Below are 21,974 nucleotides of genomic sequence, written 5' to 3' on the forward strand. Positions count from 1 at the left end.
AGCAGGGGGAAATGGCGTAGATAGAGAGAGATGAGCTTCTGTAAATCATACTTAATTTCATAGAAAACCTTGTCTTCTAGGTTTTCATAGAAACATATGAAAAAACATATGAAACATGAAACATATGAAAAAACATAGAAAACCATAGAAAACATAGGTTGTGTTTTGCCTTTGACTTTAATTCCATTCCATGGGTTTCTGTGCCAATTATTTGGGAAGGATGAACTGGCAGGTGCTGCAGATGGACACATCATTGGGTTTGGCATAATTCATCTCTTCTTGCGTCTTTACCAAGTGTGTTATCCTCAGGATTAGTTTCCAGGTCAGTAAAATGAGAACTTTAGATGAGTAACATGCTGGCGTGGTGATTGTTTTTCTGAAGTTTGGTTCTGCCAAAGAGTGTGCACACAACATGCCATAAGGGTTAGTGGAGTGGCCCAGCACCTTGCAGTAGGTGTGTGTAGTCAACCATATGATGACATAGTGAGAGACAAGTCATTTCAGGCAACCCGCATCACCCCAGGATGGAGTTTGAGATGAGAAGGCAGGGGCTCTGAAAGGCAGAACTATCCTTGCATCCTCCTCACTGCACCACAGCTGGCTCACAGCTGGCTAACACCCACTGAGGAGCACTGTGAAGGAAGAGGAAGCAGGTCAGGGTTAGAGAGAATGGCAGTCTCAGGGAAAAAGTCAATCTTGTGCATCTCAGTGGTTGATAGAGCTTAAAAGCAAGCAGACAGAATCAGCTACGTCAAAATAATCCTCTGCCTGCTTAGATCTGAGGAGATGCTGGCACATCATGGTTCCCGTTTGATTTCCTTATCAGTCCCAGTGGAGATAAACATGACCATCCACCTTGGGGTCTTACATGATTTTGAGGATGTTTCAGATGGTTCCTGCGCAGCTGATCACGAACAGGCTCTGAGGAGGAGACATGCTTTGCTTCAAATCGATTTATCATTTTCCTGTTTAAAGTGTGGCAAGGTACTCTATGATATGCCAGAAACGCTAGTATGAGAGAGCTTTTAAAATACCATGGTTTATTTATGTATCCCTCTTATAAGAATTATCAGAGTTTTTCAGGGTTTTGCTTTTGGTTTTAAATTTATCATATATTTCTTTGGACATTCCTTAAGTGCTTTCTAGAAGACATTGGACAAATGTTCCCTCAGCAACTGCATTATAGCTACATACGCCATCACTTATGAATACCAGGAACATTTGTTTATTAAAAACGTTGTGAAATAATAGGTGTGGTAGAATTTAACTTACAAGAAGACAAAGCACTTCACGCTAAACATATAATATTCGTATAAGGACATGTGATATGGAATAAGATTGTTATAAAAACAAAGAGATTAAAAAACTCAAAAAAGAAGGATTACTTCCAGAGTGTGGGAAGGGAGTGGGACTGGATGGAGCACTAAGGATATTGTACGTTTGTGTCAATACTTGTGGAGAGGAGCGATTTCTCTTTCACTGGGTGGTGGGCAAATGCAACCTTGGCTTAATATAAATATTACAATGTATACTATATCACAGCATGCTCATAGTAAATATGTATCATTAATATATACTTACTCTTTCTTTGAAAGCATTTCTTCAAGGGAAATAAGGATCACAATCTCAGGGAACTTGGAACTTTTGAATACGAAAAGACGTTTGCACAGATAAAAGCCATGAAATGTTCACAGGACAAAGAGAGTCAGGTCTTAGCCACTTAGCATTCAGCGTTAGAGACTGACTTTTTGATGATTAGCTTCATTTCAAAGGAGAGAATCAGGAAGTCCTATAGTTAATGTGTGAATGAAATAGTAGGAAGGTGCGTGGAAGCACTCACCGGAATGCAGGAGCGTTTCCTGAAAGAGATGGCATTTAGGCTTGACCATGAAGGACGAGTAAAATTATAAGATACTTGATCAATCACATATTTGGGGCCTGAAGAGATAGCTCCATGGTCGGCAGCACTGGCTGTTCTAACAAAACACCCAGGCTCGGTTCTCAGCACCCACACGGCAGCTCACGAGTGTTGTGATTCCAAAGGCTCCAACACCCACATCTGGCCTCCATGGGCAGCAAGCACTCCTTTGTGCACAGATATACATGCAGACAAACACTCGTCCACACAGCAGAGATCTTTTTAAAAGACACAGTTTAAAGGGGAAACTCTGTGAACACCACATGACTGAGCATGACTGGCGCCCGAGAAAGAGACCCGTTCACGGGAGATGGAGTGAAGGCTGGATTCGGTGGGAAGCTGGGCTGAGCAGGTTCTGGGGGGACTTTCCCATCATGCCAAGGCACTTTGTCTTTATGCTGCAGCACTGGGCAGATCTCGTATTTCTCTTTGAAAAATTCAATTCATTCTTAAGAAATATTTACCTGGCAGTTTAGAGACCAGGTTGGGACGAATGGAGCTAGAGAGACATAAAATTGTAAGCCAGAGATGACAAGTGACAGCAGTAGGGAGGGGAAAAGGGATGCGGGGATGCTGTGAGAGTGACAGGGAGGGGAGACAGATTGGCAGGGGAGTCTGGAGTACTTCCTCTGACTATTTCTTACCTTTTCCTGTGGCTATTCCTCACCGTCTCCTCCATTTTCTCTGGGTCTGTGTCCTTGACCCATCTAAGTGACATGGATTTACAATGACAATTAGCTAATATTGGTGAATGTCCACTTGCGAAATATGAGAAGCATTCGATTGTACACACACACACACACACACACACACACAAAACACACCTCAACACAACATGCAACACAGAGAGGGTGGAGGGTACACACATCCTAGACACAAAAAGAAAAGTTTGAGATTTTTTTAAATTTCAATAGGAATGATTAGAAATGTTGCAGAGTTCCGCTGTGCCCTTGGATAGTTTGTTAAGCTCTATTGACCTCCCTGTTGATCTCCTAGGCTCCTCTTGTGAGGTTAACACTGCCGTGAAGAACGGAAATGGCTCCTCACTGAGCACGATCGGGAGGCTTCCTGTGGGCTCCATTGCTGCTGCTTTCCTTTGTCAGCTAGTTTTCTTAAGAGAGATTTTCCTGCCGGTCGGTGGTGGCGCACGCCTTTCATCCCAGCACTTGGGAGACAGAGGCAGGTGGATCTCTGTGAGTTCGAGGCCAGCCTGATCTGCAAGAGCTAGTTCCAGGACAGCTAGGACTACACAGAGAAACCCTGTCTCAAAAACCAAAATAAACAAAACAAAACAAACAAACAAACAAACAAAAAGAGTGACTTTCCTAACCTGCCGTGGTGGCGCACACCTTTAATCCCAGCACTCAGGAGCAGAAGCAGGCAGATCTCTGTGAGTTCAAGGCCAGCCTGGTCTACAGAGTGAGTTCCTGGACAGTCACACAGAGAAACCTTGTCTTGAAAATTCAAGAACATGAATAAATAAATATTTTTAGAAGTGCGTTTCCTTACCCCCCATCTTCAGAGTTAAATCCCGAAACAATATTTTTGGTTAATGAAAAGGTTTGGTATGGTTGGATTGTATCAGTATACAGTCAAATTTCCCAACATGGAGAATTTAAAATATAGAAGGAATAAAACAGTTCTTTCTCCTGATGTACTCGAATCATTTGTATTAGAACCAAAGAACTCTTAACAGCTAGAAATAGCAACATTTTGCCCAAAGGTGTTTATTTGTTTAACCATTTTCTGGTGTGTTTGGGGGTTTCATGATGGCATATTTGCCAAGTTCCTTTGTCTTAGACTCTAAGACTTCGACGCCTAGAGCCTCCGGTTCATCCTCTGACCACTCCACACGGTGTCTGATCATTGTTTTCTGCGTGGCATCGGTAACTGACTACAAGCTAGGATCGTTAGTCCCCACTGAGATATAGCCATGCAGGCTTGTGGTTGTCCAGCACCTGGTCCTCGTGGACAGCCGAATAGTTCATGGCTTCTGCTGGGACTCCTCAGAAGCCCGCGAGGTCATCTGGGACGCTGAGGCTCATCATTTTAGGAAGAGCTTTGACAGTTTTCTTCTGCAGTGCAGGCCTCGGCTGTATTTGCCTTCTGCTTCGCTAAAAGCCCCATAAAATCTGCTTACTGCTTACTGGCGCCAGTGTTCCCTTTGCTGAGAACGCGAGCAATGCTGGGAACAGGGGCTACGTCTTTCACTGGTCATTAGCAGGAGACTTGGGCAGCCTCCATCATGGTCCCCTCAAGTTAGTTCGATGGGAACAGTAGTGATAACGGGAGCTGTCGGTCATCGCTCTCAGCGTTTGCTCATTGGCGGGCTCTGACAGCCAGCCTGTCTGTTTACCCCGGTAGGATGACAGTGAGCTGCCCGCTCATCTGGCAGCCGTGTCCATCATTGTATTTATTATATAGTTTCCTGTGCTTTTCCGTCTTCTCTCTCTGTGGGACAGATGTGCATTGACAGGGGTTTTCTTGGCTGATGGTCTTCATAATGTTTCTGCTTTCAACTCATGTGCTGCCTCGATCCTCCTCTTTCCATGCCCATTCCCCTTTCATATTTTGCTCACGTCCCTAGTAGTCCTCACATTTCCCGTTTTAAAACTTGCCTTTTATTGATAATGCTCTGACTTATGTTTCCCTTCAGATGGCTTTCCAGTGATATCCCCCCATCCTATGAAAATTAATGTTACACAAATGTGATTTTTTTTTTTACTTATTTCTGTTTTATTTTTTGTGAACCAGTGTTTCTTTTCCTATCATCCTAAAGATGCTGGCACCTTTTCTCAGAAGCAGTATTGATTTTCATTTGGACCTTTGTGCCGCTCGTTGCCTTTGACGTCAAAGTTAGAAGCCTCGCATCTGTAAATTCGCGTCTGTTTGCTATAATTACTAACCCTAATTATTCTGTGAGTATGCTCTGTTTTGGCTAGATGTGGGAGGAAAATTAGGAGAGGGCGTGAGTCAAAGGGAAAGAGAGGATCGTTCACGATGTTCTGGTTAGAAATAACTAAGTGAATTTAGCTCCAGACAAGGAAAACTTAGCTCTTTTCTCTGTGACACTGAACAGTCGCTGGCTGGTTTATGTGGGAAGTTCAGACTTCTCAGTGGAGGCGACATCGAGAGTAATTAAATAGGGGAGAACAAAGGGAAAGTGAGGAGCTGGAATAGCCAGGCCACGGACAGCACAGTCAGGCTTAGTGGCTAGGAACTGTAAATACTTGTAAGGTAATTTTAAATGCCTACGTTAGGGGAAAGTGAGCATTGGCTGGATAATCCACTCAGGTTTTTATGCAACCAACAATGTAGCAGGCCCCTGGCCACCAGCGGTGCCGGTGTTTTAATTACCCCCAGTTCACTAGGACATATAGTAGATACAATGTGACTCTGTTTACTACACTGTGTCTCTGTAAAGTTTTGCATAAGTATTTTTTAAAGTTGTTGCTCTTTTGAAAGGCTAAGGCCTCACACATGCTTGGCAAGCCTGGTGGGGGGGGGGGGAGGTGAGCACCTTCCAGGTTCCAGTAAATGTTGTTATATGTCCCTCAGTTCTCTGGTGTGTTCTATGACCCTGATGGCCAGCACTCTCTGTAAAAAATAGCCACCTAATTCCAGAAAGTTCTTTACCTAGTGCTTCCATTTGTCAGGCTAGCAATGAACGACCGTGAACGCCATCCTCAGGGTCTCTGCCCCCTCTCCCCTCCAGAATGCCTTCACTCAATTACCTAGAGAAAGCTGTGTGATGGGCAGAAAAGCAATACGAACTTGGGCTTTCAAATAACTCGATTAAATTTAGTTCCAAGGGACGTGGGCACCACTTACCTCAATATGGAAGGAGAATGCTGGGAGCTCACGTTTATTAAGTTACCCCAGAGTGCAACCGCACTTGCAAGTCCCACTGCCTTGGCACAAGCCCTGTAACTTGATACTAGGGACATAGTTTGGGTCTTGAGTGACTTATGTTAGTCTGTTCCATGACGGCTGACCAAACACTAGTTTTTTGGGTTTTTTTATTTAATTTTTTAAAAGCCCCCCCAAACCCAAGACCCTGTCCAGGGAGAGGACCAGAACTGCCAAACCTTTTAGTGGGTGAGATTCCAGGAGACAGAGAGATGGCTAGAAACTCAACCTCAAGTGACTGTAGTGGCAGACATGCCTGTATAGATTTTCAACTTGCTCTCTCCCAGAAGCCTCGAGGTCTCTATAGTAATGCTGTATTTCAGTAACACAAGTTTTGAGGCATTGGTCTGTTGTTGATGGTCTTTCTTAGCGTACGATGCCTGCCTAGCTAAGGGTGTCGTCTAATTGATGGTATTGTGCAAGTCGCTGCTGTTTACTGTGCTTCCTGGGTGTCAGGACTCGTTCCCAGGGCCTCCTTTTATCTTCTCAGTTCATCCTCACAACACCTCTGGTTTGTAGCTCTCTGCTCTGCTCTGGCCTTTTATTTCTGGGCCTTTCCTGTTCCGAATGAATTGGCCAGTGGTGTATAATGCAGGCACGTGAGCAATTTAGCCCACTTCTCCCCACATAAAAAGCCGTGTTCCCCCATGATTTTAAATGTGATGTGGCAGAAGGCATTTGTGGAGCAAGGGAAAGCCGTAGGGGTTGTTGGAGGGGAGCTGGGAGGAGGGTGAGCAGGGAGAAGGGTGGGCTGGGAGGAAGTGTCTTTTTTCTATCTCTGTCTCTGTCTCTGATGGATCTATGTGTGAATGGCCACAGACACAGAGACACTCACAAATCAAAGTGCCAGGCTTCATTTTCTCTTTCTTCCTTTAGCCGCTTGTTCTTTTTGCAGCTGATTAATCTTCCCTGCCCTCTCCAGGGGAGAATATCGTTCTCTTTGTGGCACTAATTTAGGGATGGTGGCCACTCAGGCTGCAAGAGAGTGGACTGTTCAAAAGCTGCCCATTCACCCCATACCTCCCAGCTGGCCCTCCTAATCCCCAGCAATCCTGCACGTGGGCAATCAGAGCGAGTGGCGACCGCGTACCTCCCAGGGTCACTGGAGCGCAGTGGACTCTTGTGTCTCTAAATTGATCTGACAGATTAGAATGTCATCCTCATTACTGCCATTTGTATTATGACAGAGTCGCTCACAAAGAAATATGGCCGATAATAGGAAACTCATCTTTGGCCAAGGAAGGCTAAAATCTGTCAAAATTGGAGAGACATGCAACATGTTTTTCAATCTTTCTGGGCCTACTTAGCGAATGAAATAAAGCAAAATGGTGAAAGGGGTCATTTTCTCTCCTTCCTAGTGCCTGTTTCTGCTCTGGGCACATGAGAGCCCTTTCATAACGGAATCAGCAGGTCTCCGTTGCAGATGGCCCCAGGCCCCAAACCTTACCTTGCCCGGTCCTCTCCCTAGGAGCTCTGCAGAAATGATTTTTCTCAACTGGTGTTCGGTAGCACATGAGCAGCGCCTTCGGAAAGTGTGTTGAAGTCTTCACCTTCTGTTTGTGGAGATCCTGGCTGGCACCTCCTTGTGGTCAGGAGAAATCTGAATGTGACATGTGTCACAGTGTTAGTAACAGAGAAATGGCAGGTGTTCCTCTCTTGAGCAGCGTGGTTTGGTTTTAAGGGATCCTTGTGCTCCAGGGAACAGTGGGTCAATGGCATGGATTTCAGATCAGCAAGTCACAGAGGAGCACACTGAGGACCAGTAGGTACCTGATGTCCTCAAGGCTGTCCCCGCTCTCCTCTTCAGATCACTGTTTCCCGTGCTCAGCCCGCTCTGGTAAAACCAGTTAGGATGAGCAGGTCTCCATTACGCTTATGACTCTAGCTTCTGAACCTCTCCCTGGGTGTCCCTTCCATAGTGAGCGTTCTCCAATCTGCCCCAGTCACTCCAATGACCTGTAGCTAGACTGCTGGGCACAAGAGCAGTTGACATGGGGATTTTTTCGTATACTTTTGGGCAGCTCAGAATCTTGCCTCTGTAGGTTGCTGATCAAGTGTTTATTATTGTAGGAAGAAAGAGAGGATGAGATAAAATGGAGGAAGGAGGGGGCAGTATGAACTTGTTTGTTGCCTGGGGCTTGAACCCAGGGACTTGTGCATTCTAAGCAAGTGCTCTACCACTAAGCGACACCACAATTCTTTTCTGTTATTTTTAATTTTTGTCCAGGGTCTTGCTGATCACCAAGATGGTCCTCAGGCTTTTTTTGTAACCTAAACTGCCTTCACAATCACTATCCTCCTGTTTCAGCCCCCCAAACTTAGGCAATCTGTGTGAAGCTCTTAGAGGCAACAGTCACTGAGATTAAATGCGCTCAGCATGCATTCACTCACAGAGCATTTTTTGAGCTCTCCATGTAGGGTACCAAATGCTGGGGTAGATGTGTGATCAAATGTTGTGCTTCATATGCCCAGAGACTACCCCCTTCCACTGAGCAGAGCTGAGACGCTCTCCCAAGAAGGGGCTTGGTCAGCACCCGAAAGATCAGTGGTAGTTCAGGGATAAAGAAGGGAGAGGGCTGCCTTATTTAAAAGGACCTTCCAGCTCTGCAGGGACCAGAAGACATGAAGAGTAGAAAATCCAGGGACAACTTGAGGAAGCAGTCTGCTTGAGCAGAGACTGGAAGGATGGGTGGGGACCACTTGCATCCCCAGCAGCCATGGCGTAGTGTGTTGTCTTTCAGTGGCCCCCTGGGTTTGTATGCCTTTTAAATCCTTGCTTTGGTGGTTCTTCACTCACTCTCTCTGGCCAAAAGTGTTGACCTTCTGTGAGCACGGGTTGGAGGGAGAAGGGAAGGGCAGCCATAAGCAACTTCTAGAGAAAGAGGTACGGTGGGAGAGAGGAGACAGCTGTGATTTATCTTTCTCTTATTTTCTTCTGAAAATAATGGGATATACTTTGAGAAACCACAAGGGCAGCTGGCCTCATTTCTTGCAGCCTCTGCACCGCACAGTTGAGGGACCCTCTGTGGCCTTCCCTCACTGGCTCTTGCAAATGCAGTATTAGGGTAGTGTCCAGCCACAGAAGGACTGACTCACTGAGGTCTCTGTCATTTGCCACCTATGGTAGGTGAATGTAATTGGCCCCCACAAGTTCATAGACAGTGGCACTATTCGGAGGTGTGACTTTGTTGGAGTGGGTAGGGCTTTGTGGGAGGAAGTATGTCATTGTGAAGGTGGGGCTTTGAGGTCTCATATATGCTCAAACCACACCCAGTACAGACCACTTCCTGTTGCCTGAAGGATCAAGATGTAGCTCCTTCTCCACTCTCTGCTCCTTCTCCAGCACCATGTCTGCTTGCATGCCACCATGTCCCGCCATAATGATAATGGACTAAAACCTCTGAAACTGTAAACAAGTCCCAATTAAATGTTTTCCTTTATAAGAGTTGCCGTGGTCATGGTGTCTCTTCACAGCAGTAGATACCCTAACTAAGACATTACCACAACGTGAAACATTCTTGAATACAAATTCACAGCACTCTTTCCTGCAGAAACACACTTGAACCGGAGTCAGGCCCACTTCGTGTGCTGTGATATGAACTGTATGTTTCTGGGTGTCACACCCTAATGTGACAGGCCTGAGCAGTATGAGAAACCCTTGCTGTCAGACATTCTCTGGGGAGTTTGCACCTTCCTCTCGGCAATCTGACAGTGACCTCAGCATGCACCAGGATTTAGCTTACCTTTGGGGAACTGCATTAAGCAGCTAGTTAGCGTTCAGTCTTAACTTTTTCATGGAACATTTTTATGTAGTTTTCTCCATTAGTTTGATGGAAAAACACAGATGGTTTGAGCCACACTCTGCTATATTCAATCCAGCCTAATTCGACTGATGTAAACCACCCAGCACACAGTACATGTCATCTAGTAACTCAAAATTAGAGCGGAGACAGATTACAGTGAAAAACACAGGCCCTGCCTGGGGTGGATGTCTATGCTTGTTATATGAAAAGGAAATATGAAAATAGATTTTCAAGGAAAGGAACTTTTTTTTTTAAATTGAAGCTAAACAAAGGAATTTTTAAGTAGGTTCTAGGGGGAGGAAGTTGAGCTTATTGTGATTGGCCTTTGGATAGGGATGCATCCCAATGAAACTTGTAACACAAGGCTCCACGGCAGAGCTAGAGAAACTGGTGACAATATCTTGCAATAAGTTATTTAGGAGCATGATAGCAGCTGTGAGCCTGGGGGCGTGGAAGGGAGATTACGTGGTGGGAATGGCATCGCAGAGCTGCTGGCTTTTACACGTCTGATGGACATCTCTCGCGAGTGCCAGCAGACGGCTTTAATGAGCTGAGATCTGGGTAATAGCGTCCAGGAAAGAACCATGCAGGGGCTCCAGGATATCACTCCTGTTTTGCCTTCTCTCATCAAAGATGGTCTTTTGATGTGCTGAGGCATGCCCTTGGGGAATGAGAGTGTGGCTAGCTCACACAAAGCCAGTGTGGCATCCAAAGAGCCCTCACGTGCTTACAGTCGACCCTGTGGCCTTGGAGGGATGGAAAATTCAAAGCCATCATGTGGCTGCTGCCTCCTCATTTAGGATGTTGGCCTTGATGTTGATTTTCACCTGGCCAAGCCTTGTTGCCTCTGCCCCCTTGGTGCATCGCATGCTCAGCTAGAGTCAGACCTTGTAGTATGTTGGTCAGTCAGCAGAGTATACCTGCCCAACTTTATTGCTATATAGAAGATATTGAAATTATTTTAAGATTATTTTATTTTATATTCTACTTAGCTTGCATTATAAAGGTAATCTCAAAGATACTTCATAAAATTCATAACATATAAGAATGTTCTGTTTGATAAGTGATACATGAATAGTTTAAGTTGCTTTAAATTAATTTTATATAAAAAATCCCACATGACTAACATAGATTTTTGTTGCATTTGGTCTTAGGTAGCATCTTGCACTCAGGAATTTGATGCTCAACACTCTTACAATTTTTTTCCTTAAGAAACTAGCTAGATTAGGACATGGAGAAGATACCTATAACCCCACAACTTAGGAGGCTGAGGCAGGAGAATCATAAGTTTGAGGCCAGCCTGGGCTATATATTGAGACCTTGATTTTAAAAAAAGAAAAGAAAAAGGAAGCCAACAAGGTTATATTTTGTGACTTTCATGTTCTTTTTATAAATCATGAGGTAATAGAGAGGTTTAATGGCTAAATATAAGCACATTCCCATGAACATACTATATGCTTTGATATCTTCACTCCATTGGTTAACAATAGAATTATGAGTGCCAACAATATGGCTCAGTAGTTAAAGGTGATTGCAGCCAAACATGGCTACCTAAATTCAATCCCTGAGAAGGAGAGAATCAACTCCTGACAACAGACACAGAGTTCCATGGAACACTTGTGTATACACATATGTGAGTATACGTACCCTATGTATTTACACACACACACACACACACATACATGTCCTTTAAAATAGGACTAGTATTCCCTTTCTCACATGTTTAATCCCTTCAGATTCTGTGAAAGAATTTTAGTCAGATTAAGGATGTCATTAAAATAAAAAAAACACCTTTGGGACAAATTTATAAAATTGTCATTTTTCACGTCATTTGTCTCCCAGCATCCTTGTTTGCTGTGTTAAAACCGTCAAATGTTTGATTGGCAAGTAATAATTGCATGTGTTTATGGAGTACAATGTGATTCTTTTTGATACAAATATTCATTGCAAAATGATTGAATAATGCTAATTAGACATGCCCACTGATGCTCCATGGGAGCTGTCCTGTACCTTCCCAATGAAGGGGCAATGGCTGTTTTAGTTATTACTTTTTCAGCATCGGTATTGGAAAGGTTACTGTAAATATCCTTCTCATGGAAACTTCTAGAAACAGGTTAACCTTGGGGTTTGTGAGCCCTCATTTAAGAAATGCTGTCCAGCCTGATCTACAGAGCGGGTTCCAGGACAGCCAAGGCTGTTATGCAGAGAAACCCTGTCTCGGAAAACCAAAAACAAGAAAAAAAGAAACGTTGCCTATTCCCCCTGTAGCAGACCTTTCCAGGCAGCCCAGTTAAACACCATTGCCGTTCCCATTGGGGACTGCAACCCTTGGGACTAACAGAAGATGATTTTCTAAAGGCCCAATCTGTATTTAATAAAATGTCACACACACAGCTGAAAGAGAAAACTGTGCCCCAACTAACTACTCACTGTGCTTCCAACGTTAGAGAAACACTAGTTGTAGGAGTGGGGTAGGATGGTTATTTTGAATAAAAACTTATGTGTTTTGCTTTTATAATCTGCCAGTTCTTCCTAGCTGCATTTTTTTTTTCACCCTGAAAACTTAATAAAACTAGCTGTGGTAAGCTCTTTTGAAAGCTCACCTTTGGTGCCGATAATTAGCAGTCCTGTGAGCCAGCCCTTCTACTCAGCACTAAATGGAGATGCTCAAAAGCACTGCAGATGTCTCTGAGGAGCCACTCTGTGTTTGTGTTAAGAAACCGGGTTTCCGCCTATTAAGTGTTTTAAATTTCATTATGTTGTTTGAAGAGTGGAACTGTTGCTGTTTGAAGTAGGCTGTGTAGTCCTTAGTAATTAGGGGATGTGTGCGGGGAAGTGACCGGTCCTTGGTCCAGTGCTGAATTGCTCTGCTCCAGCCAACTGTCCACTGTCTTATGTCATCTGCTCAGCTCTGCTGTTCCAAGGGATGGTGCAGCAGTGACTCTGCCTCCCGTCACAAGTTCTACACGCCACTTACTGTCACAGTAGAAACCATCTAAGTTCTAAGAATTTGAGGACTGGGGTGGAATCTGAACACCTAATATGTAAAGTAAGTAAATGCCTCTGGTATCCAGGTCGTGTTCTGGCGTCGGTTGATGTCTGTGTCAAACCTATGGGAATGTGTTCCACCTCAGAACATGAATGTGAGGTTATAAACCTAGAACTTGCACTATGTGACACAAAAATTTCGTTGTAGTATATTTTCAAATTTAACTTTCATGGGTTTTTTAAATAAAATATTGGGATTTTTATAAAATATAGTTCAATGACCAACTTGTGCCTGCTCGCTAGATGTTTGGTGTCTAACAAAGGGTGCCATGATACAGTCTTTTGGCTATTTTAGAGGAAAAATATAAAATTCAAGCTTAACTTCATATTCAATAATAATAATACATATTTTCTAGCTTCATGCCACAGAAAATATTTTTCAAGCATCGCCCACACTTTGCTTTTAAAAGGAACTCTTTTGCTCAGTGTTCCTTGTTTTTATTGAAACAATCCTATTGATACACATTTCTAAATGTGCCTCTTGCCTGAAATAGTCATTCATTACTGTTTTACCATGTGGATTTTTAAAGGAAACTGTTTATGCATAGCTAATGCTTTTAAAATGTGTAAAATTTATTCTTGGACGGACATGATTTTCATTTTCCCATTCCTTAAGAAAGAGCAGTGACTTTCAGATTATGACTGAGCGAACACGGGCATATATATTATCTGTCTGTTCATTCAGCACAAAGTAGAGTCTGAGAGCTGTATCTAGCCATGGTGGCTATTGTGAACTGTGCAAAAAAAAAAAAAGTCTCTGGTTATGTTCTTAATCAATGTGGCATTAAATGGACTCAACATTCTGTCATCATTATTACCCTCGTCATTATCACTTTGTGTGTTTTTGTATGATGTATGTAGGTATGTGTTGGCCCTCATCATCATCATCACTGTGTGTATGTGTATGATGTATGTAGATAGGTGTTGGCCCTCCTCATCATCATCACTTTGTGTGCATGTGTATGATGTATGTGACATACGTGCATTATGTCTCACATATGTGCATTCTGTGTTGTATCTAGAGGGTCAGAGGAGCACCTTTTGGGGATTGGTTCTCTCCTTCCACTCCATGTAGCTTTCAGGAATTGCTGTCCTCTTCTACCATGGGTTTGGGGATCAAACTCAAGTTGTCAGGCTGTGTAGCACAGCACTTTAACCTCTGAACTGTCTCGCTGGTGCAGGACCCAGCATTTTTAATAAAAGTAGGAGTTGACAAATAAGCACATTTACAAGAAAACATTTTCCCTGACCCTTTTCTAGATAGTGACCCCTGGGAATGCTGAAGACCACATGTATGAAGCAGTCCATCTATCTAAATATGTCTAGTAGTGGCTTCTATGTAGCAGACATTGTGCTAGACGTGAGAATAAATGAATCACTACACACATACACACACACACACACACACATACCCTGCTGCCTGGTTCAGGGACCAGGTGAAGGGAAGGGCAGGTCTGGGTCCACGTGGATGGATGTGCAGTAGTTCCAGGTGGTGCACAGGTGCACAGGTGCACAGGCCATGCTAACAGCAGGAACTAGAGCTAAACCTGAAGCCTCTGGGACAGTCAGGAGTTCTCTGCCTGTCCACCCCTTGATGCATGCACTAGATGGCCAGGTTATAGACTGTTGGGGCCACCGCCATCTCAGGGCTAGGTGCCCAACTCTCTGTGTGACCCAAGAGAGGGAGTTATACCCTTTCCATGTCTGATGTAGTCTGATAAGTTCTTGAGCGAGGTTTCTGTGGTATGATTTTAATATCCCCATGTACTCCTGTACTCCCAAGTCACCTCAATAAATTAATAAGGTCATACTGTTTGTACTCTCAGGAATAAATCATGGGTACGTGTCGTGTTTAGTGCCACTCCTGTGTCCACCCAGGTACAGAGTCATTCTCTATCCTCAAGATGGGCTCAAAAGCTGTTTGTAGAATGGAGTCTCTCGGGGCAGGGCACCATCTGAAAAGCCCAGTTTTAAGCAATCTCAGCCACTTAGGGCAGTGTACCAATGGGCAATGTAGAACAGGGTGCCAGTGGGCAATGCAGGGCAGGGTCCCAGTGGTCAATGGTCCAGTGTGGTAAATGCTACGAAAGGCATGAAGACCATCACCTGAGTCCAGGGGTGAGAAAACACATCCCTAAGAAAAACACCAAGCTAGTATTTTGTTTTGTTTGAGACTTTCATCCTTAGAGAGTCCATCAGAATGAAAATACTTTGGAAGAACCTTTAATTTGCTTCAAAATTCAAGGAAAATTGCATTCTAATATTAGCAAATTTTATTTGTTTGGTCTGAATTTTTGTTGGTGGATTGCTTTCCCTGCTGTTCTGAATATACTAGAAGATACAGATTTTAAAGTTTAAAATCTGTAATCACATTGCTCCAATTCATAGCCATTTAAGAATGTTTAAAATTTCAAGAAATAACCCCAGAATCTTTAGCCTTGTCCGTTTATCATGCACTGTGTGTATGGGCATATACAGGCAGCACACCCTTGCAGCTTAATACAAAGCAGATGCCTAGAAGGCTGCAATTTAGCCAGAATTTGTTTACAATGTGTCTGTGCACCAGTGCACTTCCTGATTTGAAGCTGTGGTTTTATCAAGACTTTCGGGGGGAGCCAGACAGCGGCGCATTGCTTAGCTTCCATCTCAGAGCTGTTTGCAGCAGCGGCACCGCGGACTAAGGACCTTTTCATACTCTCTGTGTCTTGCTGTAAATCTGACAGAGAGGTTTGCTGTCTCAGCCCTTCCACACAGAAACTCCAGCAGGCGGCATCCGCTTGTAGTCATGATCTATCTCAACCACGCTTCTGTCCCCTTTCTTTCTGATGGGTTTTCTATATTTCATCCCAAATTTATAGCTCTGCCCCTACCTGCCCCCCACCAAACTCCATTTGCTCATTCCTAGTCTGGGTTTGGAGGTGAACTGGGCCTTTTGAAACTCGCCGTAAGAAAACAAAGCCCTACCCCCCCCCCCCACTTAATGCCAGACTTACTCCTTTTGCCTTCTTCCTCCTGTTAATAAATGACAGCCACGAAAGGCCTCTCATAGGCCAAGCCCCAAGTTTGTCTCGACTCCATTCCCCATCAGCAGTGCTCCACTGAAGCTGGTGACCGTGTTGCCAGCTCCTCCCACTTCTGTAGCTGGTGTCCAAACCATTGCCTGGGCTATGGCAGGGGCCTCTGACCCATGTACTACCCACGTGGGCTCACCTTTAAACAGCTCGTCCTGTGTGTAGCTATCAGAGCGGTCCTTTGCGGACAGAAATCAGACCCGTTTACTCCTTTGCTTGGCGTTTCACCTAAAATAAAATTCCCAAACTGTAGAGTCCTGTGTGATCTAGCCACCTCTCTGGTCTCTCCTATCTTAACCACTTTCATGGGCTCCATCAGCATTCTTGTTGTGTGCACCCAAACGCTCCTACCTCAAAGGCCTCTGCACATTTTGTTTGTTTGTTTGTTTAGTGACATACACCTTTGTGTCTGGAGAATACAGCGTGGAGAAAGAAAACTACACATCAAGGTTAACATAGAAAAGAAGCCCTTCCTCACTTGGACTACATAGAATGAACAGAGCATGCTCTAGAAAATTCTGCTGTACAAATGGGGGTTCTGTAAATGCACTGTCGTTTGCCTCACGCCCCATAGCCTTGGGCTTTCTCCTCAGCTCCCTGGCTCACCCCTGTACTCGGGAGTGCATTTCCTTTCTTCGTCAACTGTCTCTGCTTTTCTTTCTGCACCTGAGTCCCTGGAGCAGCCCTTTGTTTCAGAACACCAGAGCCCGGAATCGATGCCCTCTGAACTCAGGTGGGCAGCTGCAACACTTTCCTTGCCTATGGAGCCTGGGGGTCATTCCCGTCGTCCCTCCCACCCCCTGTTTGCGTGCCACCTCTTTTCCTCGTGTCCCTGTCATGAAAACACGGCTCTCACCTCACAAGGAATCTGAACTAGTTTATTCTGGAGTCAATATGAGCAGCCATGGCTTGGAAACACAGGTTTAAGTTACCCCAAATTCCATATTGCATTGTTGAAGCAGTTTCATGCAGTTTTTATTGTAACAGAACAAAGTAATAAATCAAGAAATTTTAAAAACGCATTGGTGGAAACACCAAAGAGACGGTTACTACCATGGTTGGGAAATCTCAGTTACAGACCTCAGATGCTATCTGGTAGCATTCTTAGCCCTTTGATTGGTGGAGAATAGGGTTTTGCAAGGTTAATCCACTCCAAAGGTTTTAATCTGTTTATTAGTGCATTAGGTCTGACACCAAGGCAGGCCAGGGATGCCTCTCCAGGAGGCTAGACACAGCTGAAGAGGAATTGCAGCTGGGCTCTGGATCTGCAGCATTCCAACTCTCCCTCTCTGGAGTTCTAGGTCGTCTGCCCTCTGCATAGACAGATTCAGCTTCTTTCAGGAATTCTTCACGTTCATTCACTTCTCTTCCCCACAAGTGATAACTTCTACATCTTTGGGATTTCTTCCTTTCATGTAGAACTTAAGTTCTGTGAGAGGGGGCACCTTGACTTTCCCCTGCTTCTCTTCCTAATGTCTCTGTGGATATTATCTCGTGCCAGGGTCCAGACCAGTGACTCAGGCCCAGTGCCCCGCACACGTTTCCTCGTGGCCTCAGACACATTGCATTGCCTCCTGCACAAACACGGTTTTCAAGTTCCCTGTATAGAGTGATTGTGTTTTTCTTTCTTTCTTTTCTTATCTTCCCAGAGGGCACAGGTACATGCCACAGGCCCAGCCAGGGGCTCTGTGTGTTCAGTATGTGCTGTGGCCCCATGGAGCAGCTTCCTGTCCTCCTTGTGGTCTGTGGGCAGCTTGGATCACAAACTCCCTCAGGGTGCACTTCACTCTGTAGGAATAAAAACAAACAGGCTGCTGTATTCCTTAGATAAAGGGGCCTTTGGACCAGGCAGGCGGCCTGAGAAGCGGCAGTGCCACAGGAGCTTAGTTTTTCATGAGTAGCTTATTTGTATTTTGAATTTCGAACATTTCATGGAGTTGTAGAACGTGGGTGGGGGAGGTTAGACGACAGTTAATAGTTTCCATGTTCCTTGAAGCTGCATGTTTCCCCGGGGTTGGGGAGTGTGTATCTTGAGAAGTTATTTTAAAGTCCATGCTTGGGGAGACCCTCCAAGCAGTCCCAAAAAAGCACAAGCCTTTGTGAGCGCCTGTGGGATTCCTCAAGTGGACGTCTAACAAGGGCCCCTCTTATTTCCACAGGTGATCTGCAACTCGTTCACCATCTGCAATGCGGAGATGCAGGAGGTTGGCGTTGGCCTGTACCCCAGGTATGGCAGACATCTCAAACCCACTCACTCTCATGCCGCATGCCAGCTGTTTGTAGGACATTAGGAAGGCTTTTGTCGCAACCAGCTCAACAGTCAAACTCAAAACTTAGTGTAGTAAATTATAAGAAGCTGTAAAAATGTTAAGTCTTATAACCCATATTTGTAGTGATATTTTGTCTGTGATCTAGCAAATAAAGCTTGCCTGAAGATCAGAGTGCAGAGTTAAGCCACTAGTTAGCCATAGAGGCCAGGCAGCGGTAGCACACACCCTTAATCTCAGCACTCAGGAGACAGAGGCAGACAGATCTCTGTGAGTTTAAGGCCACCCTGGGCTACACAAGAATGTTCCAGTCTAAAAGAGAAGCAGAGCCGAGCAGTGGTGGGTCACACCTTTAATCCCCAACACTTGGGAGTCACATGCCTTTAAAGCCAGCACCAGGGAGACAGGAAATGATACGGCTGGGCACAGAGAGGGATACAAGGCAGGAGGAGACACAAGCTCAGATGCAGTCTGAGTATGCAGTCAGAGGACACAGTGTGAGGACCAGATCGTCCCTTTGGTCTGAGCATCGGTAGAGATAAAAGGTCTTGCTAGTGGCTGGCTGCTCTGCTTCTCTGATCTCTCAGCTTTCACCCCTAATATTTGTCTCCGGGTTTTTATTAAGAACATTTAGAACTCGTGCTACACACATTATATGATTTTATATGGCATGGGACTAGGAGGCCAAGTTTGACTTAAGCAGTAGCGTGCTTTCCACTCGGCTAGAAGAGGCCCGGGAGCCTTCAGGAGTAGCCTGCTGTAGTGTTCCTTAGCCTTTGACCCTGAGCTAGATGGCATGAAGCCCAGCATTAGAACTACCCTGACTTTCATCCTATCTTTATGCTTCTAGGGCTCATAGTGTTTCTCCTAAGCACTTGTATCTGAGACTCAGGCTCCTCTCTTAGACCCTCGTGTGTCATCTGGTGCAGGTCAGCTCTATTGATAGCACGTGTATCAAAAAGCAGCAGCGCAGAGGACTTCAGAGCATGGGCTCTGAGCTCAGGCCGCCTGGTTCCAGTTCAGTCCCCAGTTAAACTGTGCGTCCTTGGCTAAGCCGTCTCATTCTTAGGCGCTGGTCCCTTCACCTGTGAATAACCCTCACAGTGTCGTTAGGGTGGCTGGAGTTGGTCACTCTGCCCCCGGCACTGAGCAAGTACTTCCTTCAGAGTACTTGTTTCTCCTAATTGCTGTCAGTTCAGGGTGTGAAGTCTTGGCATTTCCCATGTGAAATCTCCAGGAAAATCGTGACGAGGCTCCTTCCCAGAATGCATCAGGGCCTACTGAGAGCAGGTCCCCCCGATTATTCCTCAGTGTGAGCATCTAGCAGAGGCCCAGCCCTCCTCTACCGGAGCTCAGCAGTGAGATCCTCTTGTGGGTCAATGGAACTTCGGGTGATAGCTATTAGCTCGGAGATGATCTCTCTGCAGGCTACTTGTCAGTAGCACCTTCATTCGGGTCACCATACTGGGCTGTTTCTAATGCAATCCATCTCCTCAAAGGACTGAAAAATGATTTTATTATCAAGCTTCCCTGTTTAGCCTGTGTTATGAGAAGTACCCGACTTCATATGAAGCAGGGTATGGGCATACCTGTGAATGCTTCTGGAGCCCCGTCTCCATTTCCTCTCCATCAAACCCATTTTGGACCCTCCCACCTAAAGTGTCTTTTGGCTGTTGTTTCCATTTAATATAGCTGCTTAACTGTAAGCATTGATGATCCCCCCCTTTTTTCTTTCCTTCAGTATGTCTCTGCTGAATCACAGCTGTGACCCCAACTGCTCAATTGTGTTCAACGGGCCCCATCTCCTGCTGCGTGCAGTGCGAGAAATCGAGGCTGGAGAGGAGGTAAGGAGATCTATGCCTCCCGCTGCCTGTTTTCCCTATCCTACCCCCCCCCCGCCACTCTTCAATGCCTTTCTCAGTGTAGCACCCACCTACAACCAGTTACAACTAGCTCTTTGCTGCCCTGACACCAAGAAGGCAAAGCTGTAGAGTGAATCTATGCAGAGTTTTTGGTCTTGGCCCCTGGGTTTCTGTATGATAATCCTCTGACATATATTTGAGAGATTTCTTTGGTGACGGAGCCTGGGTGTTTTGTGTCCATGCATGTGAGTCATTAAATCTCCTCATTGGCAATGACAGTTCAGCTGCCTGTTGCATCCCAGCAAACAGCCATTCTTCCATGGCTAGAGAGGCAACCCAGCTTGTCAGTAGCATCCCCGGGGCTTGCCCCCAAAGCCTCTAAGCACATTTTGGAGATATTTTAAATTCTGTCTGAAGAAAGTAGACATGGTTTACTCTTTCAGACCTTTGCCATTGGTAGACCCCTCAGCATTTTTGAGTGATGGTTTTAGCAAAGGTACAGGGTCAAACAGGACTTTCCAGTGTCATTTGTTTAGATGGTCAAGACAGCTTCTTAGGTGAGGGACCTTGCAGAAGCCGGAGTTCCCCCAGGCCACTACAGATAGGCTGCGGGACCACACAGAGTCTGTCGAGTTCTTGCGGCTGCTACCCATGCTGAACTCTGGTTGTAGTTTTCCAGAACTCCATTTCCTCCTGCCTTCCAATTTGCTAAAGTGGATATTTACTGCAAGGAATGGCGGGCCGTAAGCTTTTACGACATTCATGTAGCACTCCCCCAAATAAAGCCCTACTTAGAGCTACCATATTTTATAGAGACAGGGATTCCTTCCAAACTTATGTGCAGCCAAGTACGCTACCTCTTACTCAGCCCCTTTAGCTGAGTTTTCAGCCTTTAGGACCAGTGTGCACTAGGATCTCTTCTGATGCTATGGGGAATTTAGATCTGTTTCTCTTGGGTCATGTGACTTCAAGGCAGGGTAGACAGGGAACCTCTTCTAGGTTCAGTACTGTTAGTATGCTTGTCATGTTGGCACTGCTGTGACTTGACTGACATAAACAGCTTAGAAAGAAGAACCATCTATTTAATTCCATATTTTGGAGGGTTCAGTCCATGGTCAGTTGGCCCCATGTTTCTGGACTGTAGTGAAACAGTCCACTGTGGCCGCAGGAACACGTAATGGAGGCTGTTCATCTCTTGACCATGAAGATGAGTGAGATAGTTTACATTGTGGTAGACAGAGTGGAGCTCCATATAGTTCCATATGGAGTGGGGACCAGAGCCATATAGTTCCCAGTGACCCACATCCTCAGCCAGGTCCCGCCTCCCTCAGGTGGGCCTCTTTCCAAGAGTCTATTTAAGTTTTGAATATATCTATTGATTACACGTGTTTGGGTCAGCACTCTCCTGATCTGCCTGTCACTGGAAACTCCCTCATTGATAGATAATAGAGGTGTGTGTTCATAATTTCCTAGTCATATCTTAGTGCAGTCAAGTTGACAATTAAAGTGAATCATTGTAAGTCATTTAAAGGCAGAGTGGCTGTTGATGGTAATGATGTTTTAACCAACATAGTGTTAGGGTATCACCCAGTGGTAGAGCACCTAGCGTGTATAGTGTCCTAGGTTCAACTCCCAGCACTGGAAGATGCTAGAAACTAGAAAAGCTATGAGATGGAGTTGGGGCTTTCTAAGCTTGGCTACCATTTTTTTCTCCTTGGCTAGATTTTAAGTAATTTAAAAAAAAGTAAACCCCTGTTTTTTGTGTTTGTTTCGCTTTTTCATGTCCTCTGTCTCTGGAATGACAAGCAAGTGCTTCTTCCTGTCCAGTAGAAATGGTCCAGCTCAGTGCTGGACATCGAAGACCAAGGTGCCTCCCTCTGGGTTGCATATCAAGGACTCTTCTCAACTCTAAGAGTGTCTTCTGAGGCTCTTGTTGCAGCTTCTTGTCTGTGCTCACATTGTGCTCCTGTTGGTGAATGGCATTTCCCGTGCATGGCCGTCCTGCTGTCTGGCACCATTTCTAGTAGTCTCTGTACCATGTGCCCTTCAAGGCTCTTCCAGACCCCCTCTCATCAGTGGAGCTTTTCTGATTTCCC

The 21,974-nt window shown here is 45.1% G+C and overlaps 1 protein-coding gene across 1 annotated transcript in view; it reads left to right on the forward strand.

Moving 5' to 3' along the window:
- Positions 1-21,974, forward strand: part of Smyd3 (SET and MYND domain containing 3) — a 555,905-nt gene that overhangs the window by 410,421 nt on the left and 123,510 nt on the right. Inside the window, exons 6-7 of the mRNA XM_048436460.3 lie at positions 17,909-17,976; positions 19,758-19,860. Of these exons, the coding sequence (XP_048292417.1) occupies positions 17,909-17,976; positions 19,758-19,860 (171 nt within the window). The remainder of the gene's footprint in view (positions 1-17,908; positions 17,977-19,757; positions 19,861-21,974) is intronic.

This window comes from Myodes glareolus, chromosome 5 (assembly GCF_982192425.1).
Source record: "Myodes glareolus chromosome 5, mMyoGla1.1, whole genome shotgun sequence".
NCBI classification, from domain to species: domain Eukaryota; kingdom Metazoa; phylum Chordata; class Mammalia; order Rodentia; family Cricetidae; genus Myodes; species Myodes glareolus.